Source organism: Schistocerca americana, chromosome 6, assembly GCF_021461395.2.
Source record: "Schistocerca americana isolate TAMUIC-IGC-003095 chromosome 6, iqSchAmer2.1, whole genome shotgun sequence".
Taxonomy (NCBI): domain Eukaryota; kingdom Metazoa; phylum Arthropoda; class Insecta; order Orthoptera; family Acrididae; genus Schistocerca; species Schistocerca americana.
The window spans coordinates 534,373,204-534,381,139 of NC_060124.1; the positions used below are offsets into that span (position 1 = coordinate 534,373,204).

The 7,936-nt window shown below is 48.2% G+C and overlaps 1 protein-coding gene across 1 annotated transcript; it reads left to right on the top strand.

Annotated features, from left to right (window-relative positions):
- The first annotated feature begins 2,647 nt into the window (after positions 1-2,647).
- Positions 2,648-7,735, top strand: LOC124620269 (putative uncharacterized protein DDB_G0282133). Its single transcript, XM_047146937.1, has 2 exons — positions 2,648-2,704; positions 4,349-7,735. The coding sequence occupies exons 1-2, from the start codon at positions 2,648-2,650 to the stop codon at positions 7,733-7,735; spliced, it is 3,444 nt and encodes a 1,147-aa protein (XP_047002893.1).
- The last annotated feature ends 201 nt before the right edge of the window (positions 7,736-7,936 follow it).

Below are 7,936 nucleotides of genomic sequence, written 5' to 3' on the forward strand. Positions count from 1 at the left end.
TGTACAATTACAGACGAAGGTAGTAGGCACCTTTGAGCCAAATTTGAAACTCCTTACTCGCAAAGGAAGATGAGGTCCAAAAATGACCCTTCAATTGTGTTACACAGTGTTGATGTAGTACAGACAGAGAAATTCACTGCGTCATATAGTCTGACGTGACAGAAGTCGTGGGATATCTCCTAATGTCGTGTAGGACGTCCTTTTGGTCGACATCAAAAATATTGAGCCACGCTGCCTCTACTGCCATTCATAATTGAGAAACTATTTCCGGTGCAAGATTTTTTGCACAAACTGACCAGAAGACTCAGTCCTTTCCATGTAAACACAACCCACACCATCATGGAGCCATCACCAACTTGTACACTACATTTTTGATAACCTGGGTCCATGGCTTCGTGGGGTCTGCGCCACACTCGAATCCTACCATCAGCTCTTGTAACCCCTCGTTACATATCTGATTTTTTTAAGCTAAAATTTATTGTAACTGGCCATGAAAAATTCCCACATTTCATATAAAATCACGAATTCCAATTTTAAAGTAGAGAAAAGTTGAAAAAAGAATAATAGTAACGGAATAGAGTATTGTATGCAAAGTAGCAAGGGGCTTTATTCAAAGAGTTTCCAACGAACGTCCCTTCTGTTTCACAGCTACCATATAAATTCAGTGCATATATTGTTAATGTCCTTAGCGTCTGGGAGTCTTTAGCGTTTGTAATTTTCCAGCATCTGGGAGTCTTTGTGGTCGAGATTTTAGAACGAGAGCGTTTAGCGTTTGAGTACTGAGTATTCGCGTCTCATAAGTTCATGCGTCACACCGGGAAGTAGTTAACTTCGTTGGAAACCGGGTTCGTTAAAAGTAAATTTCTGTTCTTTTAATTTATTGTAAAAAGTACGAAAACTGACAGAACGGAGACAAAGCTAACATGCAGCGAACATCTCAATCGTTAGAAGACCGATATCATTAATTCCAATTTAAGAACTTCAGTTGTTGCCGAAGCTGCTGTTCAAACGCCGGCCGGGGTGGCCGAGCGGTTCTAGACGCTACAGTCTGGAACCACGATACTGTTACGGCCGCATATTCGAATCCTGCCTCGGGCGTAGATGTGTGTGATGTCCTTAGGTTAGTTAGGTTTAAGTAGTTCTAAGTTCTAGGGGACTGATGACCTCATAAGTTAAGTCCCGTAGTGCTCAGAACTTTTTTTTTTCTATTCATACATCGCGTCGCAACCTGACTTTCAATTGTAGACTCAGTTTGGACATTTATTATCGGGTTAAAGTCTGATCATTCAGAGTACTGAATTATACCAAAGAAACTGTGTTAATAAAAACAGAGTTAAGGAAAAACTGTAATGTCCTACAATTTCTAACAGAGTATCACGAGAAGTGAACTGTGTATTAGATTACCTCTGGACAGTAATAATAATAGTAATAATGATAATGACAACAATGTAATGATAATAATAATGATGATGATGGTGATGATGATAGTGATTTCCACATTAATATTAAAGAGAAAAATTTTCAACGTGCTGTGTTATGTGACCCCAGTGACTTTTGGAGGAATTAATTTGGTGTACACATGCTTCGCAAATCAAAGACATCAATTCATTCTGCAATGCGAATCGTCCACCTACTAACTATTAATTACTATCTTAGTGGGCAACCGCTCAACAACGAAGCTAGACAATAGTAATAACACGAATACAAACTTAGCAACGAAAGAGTCTGACTCAAATTAGTGCAAACAGCCGACATAATCAACAAATATTGACTGCAATAACAGATAGACGCGTCGATTTCACGTATCTCGGTGAGGTGAATACTGGCTGGGCATGGAAGAAGGACATTACACTTTCGCTGACCGTGTAAAGTGCCAGTAGGCAGCAATAAGAAGCGTCTCAGTCTTTCCAACTGAAATCGTGACTCATCTGATCAAATCATGGTTCTCCAGTCCTGTATGGTCCAACCGATACGGTAATGAGCCCAGGAGATGCGCTGCAGGCGATGTGGTGCTGTTAACAAGGCACTCGCGTCGGTCGTCTGCTGCCACAGCCCAATAAAGCCAGATTCTGTTGCACGGTCCTAGTGGATACGTCCGTCGTACATCTGCGGTTATTTCACGCAGTGTTGATTGCCTGTTAGCACTGACAACTCTACACAAACACCACGGCTCCCCGCCGTTAAGTGAAGGCCGGCGGTCACTGCGTTATCCGTGGCGAGAGGTAATGCATGAAATTTGGTATTCTTAGCACATTCTTGACGCTGTTGATCTCGGAATGTTGAATCCCCTAAAGATTTCCGAAATGGAATGCCCCATGCGTCTAGCTCCAACTACCATTCCGCGTTCAAAGACGCGGTCATGATCAAGACAGAAATCTTTTCACATGAATCACCAGAGTACAAATTGATCTTTTGTACCTTAGGTACGCGGTACTGCCAGTATCTGTATACGTGTGTATCGCTATCACATGACCTCACCTCATTGTTAGCTGCAACGGGCAGCAGTCGTATCGCAGATATCGGCGCCATCTCCTCCTCGATGAGGACAATCAGTTGTTCGTGATGAAAATAATGGAGGCAATGTTCGAAAGGGCTGTGTATTATCCTAGTTTTATGCGGCGGACTGCCGAGAGTATTTTGTGTAGTTATGGCGCCGAGAGAAACAAGATTCGCCGCGCCCGTGTCAGAAGACGTTGTGAAGCTGGTATGTTGGCCACACTGGAGGCGCGGGGCGTCAGTGAGATATCGCGTTCTCCGGCTGCGTGCCGTATCTCACGCTGGCGCCAGTATCTCTCCCACGGTGTGCCGAGCGGCGCCGTATATGTGCGGCAGCTTCCCTGCACGAAACCTAGGTTCACTAACGTCTTTTCTCGTTCCCCCACACCTCACATAGCTCGTGAGCTTGCCACCGCATTATTAAACACAACTTCAGTGCTCATAATAGGTCATGAACCAGGGTACTGCTCAGTAATATTCCTCAAGACATTTAATATGACACATTAACAGTGGAATCTGACTACAAAAATAATGAGAAAAGGAAGAGGGAATGGATTTTTATTTCGGAAGTAGCACAGCCGAGATCTGAATCACAACATTGACTGTGTCACATCGAACTGTTTGAAACTGGGCCTCATTGGTTCACATTGTGCAGTACAATTCTGCTTGTCATCTGTACTGGAAGCAATAACTCATGATGATGCCGTCCTTGCAGCCACTGCACGACAATGTAGCTCACCTCATCTTACCATTGTGTATGGATTCATAAAAACAAATAAAGCCGAAATATAAACTTAAGGAAAGTTACATAGCACTATATTATTGCGTAGAAGCAAATGTACCTTTGGATAAAAACGCAGTCTGTATGTAATCGGAAACAAATGAACCTGTAAATAAAATCGTGAGAGGAAGAACAATTACTAATGAACAAAAAATTATTGCAAAGAAACGTATTCCAAACAGGAAATTATTAATTAGTTCATTTGTTATATAATTGTTGTTATTTCAGTCCTATTCATGACAGATGCTTGTTTGTAATAATTTTTTTAATAACAGACGTAGAACTACTGTTAATAATAACCTGTTAATAGCAAACCTAAACCTGTCCCATTAATGTACAGAGCATGAAAAAAGAGTTCTACACAACTGAAAAAATTGTAAATGATAACAAGGAAGGGGGAGTTCATAAATGGTTCAGATGGCTCTGAGCACAATGGGACTTGACTTCTGAGGTCATCAGTCCCTAGAGCTTAGAACTACTTGAACCTAACTAACGTAAGGACATCACATACATCCATGCCCGAGGCAGGATTCGAACCTGCGACCGTAGAGGTCGCGCGGATCCAGACTGTAGCGCCTAGAACCGCTCGGCCACCAGGGCCGGCTAAAGGGGAATTCAAATCTTATTGGTCCAAGGGGGAGATGGGTTTCCTGCCACTTATTCTAGTCCTATGCATGCAGGAGTTCCCCATCAAAGGTATGTCACATATCTATGACTTGGCAGTATCTTCTGGGAGTAACTAAGACTTACAGATAACTTCTGGACTTGCCAAAAGATTGCGGTAAATTGTGGGAGTAACAATTGCTTGGGGGAAACTTGTGGCAGTAAAAGTTGTTTGGCGGCAACTCGTGGGAAAAATTACAGTTTGGAAGTTATGTGTGCGAGAAGTACAACTTCCAAGCAATTTTTGGGAGTAACTCTGTCTTGAAGGTAACTTGTGGGAGTAACTCTGCCCTGTATAGGAGCATGTGTGACTTGCAGGTAACTTGTGCGGAAGCTGAATCCCAGACAACATTTGGAGATTAGTATGACCTGAGGTTGGCATGTGAGAGTAACTCCAACTCACAGCAGGCTTGGAGGACTAACACCAACTCGCAGCAGGCTTGGACGACTAACACCAACTCACAGCAGGCTTGGAGGACTAACACCAACTCGCAGCAGGCTTGGAGGACTAACACCAACTCACAGCAGGCTTGGAGGACTAACACCAACTCACAGCAGGCTTGGAGGACTAACACCAACTCACAGCAGGCTTGGAGGACTAACACCATCTCGCAGCAGGCTTGGAGGACTAACACCAACTCACAGCAGGCTTGGAGGACTAACACCAACTCACAGCAGGCTTGGAGGACTAACACCAACTCACAGCAGGCTTGGAGGACTAACACCAACTCACAGCAGGCTTGGAGGACTAACACCAACTCACAGCAGGCTTGGAGGACTAACACCAACTCACAGCAGGCTTGGAGGTCTAACACCAACTCACAGCAGGCTTGGAGGACTAACACCAACTCGCAGCAGGCTTGGAGGACTAACACCATCTCGCAGCAGGCTTGGAGGACTAACACCAACTCACAGCAGGCTTGGAGGACTAACACCAACTCACAGCAGGCTTGGAGGACTAACACCAACTCACAGCAGGCTTGGAGGACTAACACCAACTCGCAGCAGGCTTGGAGGACTAACACCAACTCGCAGCAGGCTTGGAGGACTAACACCATCTCGCAGCAGGCTTGGAGGACTAACACCAACTCACAGCAGGCTTGGAGGACTAACACCAACTCACAGCAGGCTTGGAGGACTAACACCAACTCACAGCAGGCTTGGAGGACTAACACCAACTCACAGCAGGCTTGGAGGACTAACACCAACTCACAGCAGGCTTGGAGGACTAACACCAACTCACAGCAGGCTTGGAGGACTAACACCAACTCACAGCAGGCTTGGAGGACTAACACCAACTCACAGCAGGCTTGGAGGACTAACACCAACTCACAGCAGGCTTGGAGGACTAACACCAACTCGCAGCAGGCTTGGAGGACAAACACCAACTCGCAGCAGGCTTGGAGGACTAACACCAACTCGCAGCAGGCTTGGAGGACTAACACCATCTCGCAGCAGGCTTGGAGGACTAACACCAACTCGCAGCAGGCTTGGAGGACTAACACCAACTCGCAGCAGGCTTGGAGGACTAACACCAACTCGCAGCAGGCTTGGAGGACTAACACCAACTCGCAGCAGGCTTGGAGGACTAACACCAACTCGCAGCAGGCTTGGAGGACTAACACCAACTCGCAGCAGGCTTGGAGGACTAACACCAACTCGCAGCAGGCTTGGAGGACTAACACCAACTCGCAGCAGGCTTGGAGGACTAACACCAACTCGCAGCAGGCTTGGAGGACTAACACCAACTCACAGCAGGCTTGGAGGACTAACACCAACTCACAGCAGGCTTGGAGGACTAACACCAACTCACAGCAGGCTTGGAGGACTAACACCAACTCACAGCAGGCTTGGAGGACTAACACCAACTCACAGCAGGCTTGGAGGACTAACACCAACTCACAGCAGGCTTGGAGGACTAACACCAACTCACAGCAGGCTTGGAGGACTAACACCAACTCGCAGCAGGCTTGGAGGACAAACACCAACTCGCAGCAGGCTTGGAGGACTAACACCAACTCGCAGCAGGCTTGGAGGACTAACACCATCTCGCAGCAGGCTTGGAGGACTAACACCAACTCGCAGCAGGCTTGGAGGACTAACACCAACTCGCAGCAGGCTTGGAGGACTAACACCAACTCGCAGCAGGCTTGGAGGACTAACACCAACTCGCAGCAGGCTTGGAGGACTAACACCAACTCGCAGCAGGCTTGGAGGACTAACACCAACTCGCAGCAGGCTTGGAGGACTAACACCATCTCGCAGCAGGCTTGGAGGACTAACACCAACTCACAGCAGGCTTGGAGGACTAACACCAACTCGCAGCAGGCTTGGAGGACAAACACCAACTCACAGCAGGCTTGGAGGACTAACACCAACTCACAGCAGGCTTGGAGGACTAACACCAACTCACAGCAGGCTTGGAGGACTAACACCAACTCACAGCAGGCTTGGAGGACTAACACCAACTCACAGCAGGCTTGGAGGACTAACACCAACTCACAGCAGGCTTGGAGGACTAACACCAACTCACAGCAGGCTTGGAGGACTAACACCAACTCACAGCAGGCTTGGAGGACTAACACCAACTCACAGCAGGCTTGGAGGACTAACACCAACTCACAGCAGGCTTGGAGGACTAACACCAACTCACAGCAGGCTTGGAGGACTAACACCAACTCACAGCAGGCTTGGAGGACTAACACCAACTCGCAGCAGGCTTGGAGGACAAACACCAACTCGCAGCAGGCTTGGAGGACTAACACCAACTCGCAGCAGGCTTGGAGGACTAACACCATCTCGCAGCAGGCTTGGAGGACTAACACCAACTCGCAGCAGGCTTGGAGGACTAACACCAACTCGCAGCAGGCTTGGAGGACTAACACCAACTCGCAGCAGGCTTGGAGGACTAACACCAACTCGCAGCAGGCTTGGAGGACTAACACCAACTCGCAGCAGGCTTGGAGGACTAACACCAACTCGCAGCAGGCTTGGAGGACTAACACCAACTCGCAGCAGGCTTGGAGGACTAACACCAACTCACAGCAGGCTTGGAGGACTAACACCAACTCACAGCAGGCTTGGAGGACTAACACCAACTCACAGCAGGCTTGGAGGACTAACACCAACTCACAGCAGGCTTGGAGGACTAACACCAACTCACAGCAGGCTTGGAGGACTAACACCAACTCACAGCAGGCTTGGAGGACTAACACCAACTCACAGCAGGCTTGGAGGACTAACACCAACTCGCAGCAGGCTTGGAGGACTAACACCAACTCGCAGCAGGCTTGGAGGACTAACACCAACTCGCAGCAGGCTTGGAGGACTAACACCAACTCACAGCAGGCTTGGAGGACTAACACCATCTCGCAGCAGGCTTGGAGGACTAACACCAACTCGCAGCAGGCTTGGAGGACTAACACCAACTCGCAGCAGGCTTGGAGGACTAACACCAACTCGCAGCAGGCTTGGAGGACTAACACCAACTCGCAGCAGGCTTGGAGGACTAACACCAACTCGCAGCAGGCTTGGAGGACTAACACCAACTCGCAGCAGGCTTGGAGGACTAACACCAACTCGCAGCAGGCTTGGAGGACTAACACCAACTCGCAGCAGGCTTGGAGGACTAACACCAACTCGCAGCAGGCTTGGAGGACTAACACCAACTCGCAGCAGGCTTGGAGGACTAACACCAACTCGCAGCTTGCTTGGAGGACTAACACCAACTCACAGCAGGCTTGGAGGACTAACACCAACTCACAGCAAGCTTGTGGGAGTGGCGCCAAATCATGACAGGCTTGCAGGAGAGTCCCAGCTACGCGCAGGCTTGCTAGACTAACCCCAACTTACGACAGGCTTGTGAGAGTAACCTCAATATGCGGTAGGCTTGTGGGAAGAACTCCAACTTGTGGCAGCCTTGTAGGAGTAGCCCTGACTTACTGCAGGCTTGCAGGAGTAACCCCAACTCGCAGCAGGCTCGTGGCAGTAGCGCCA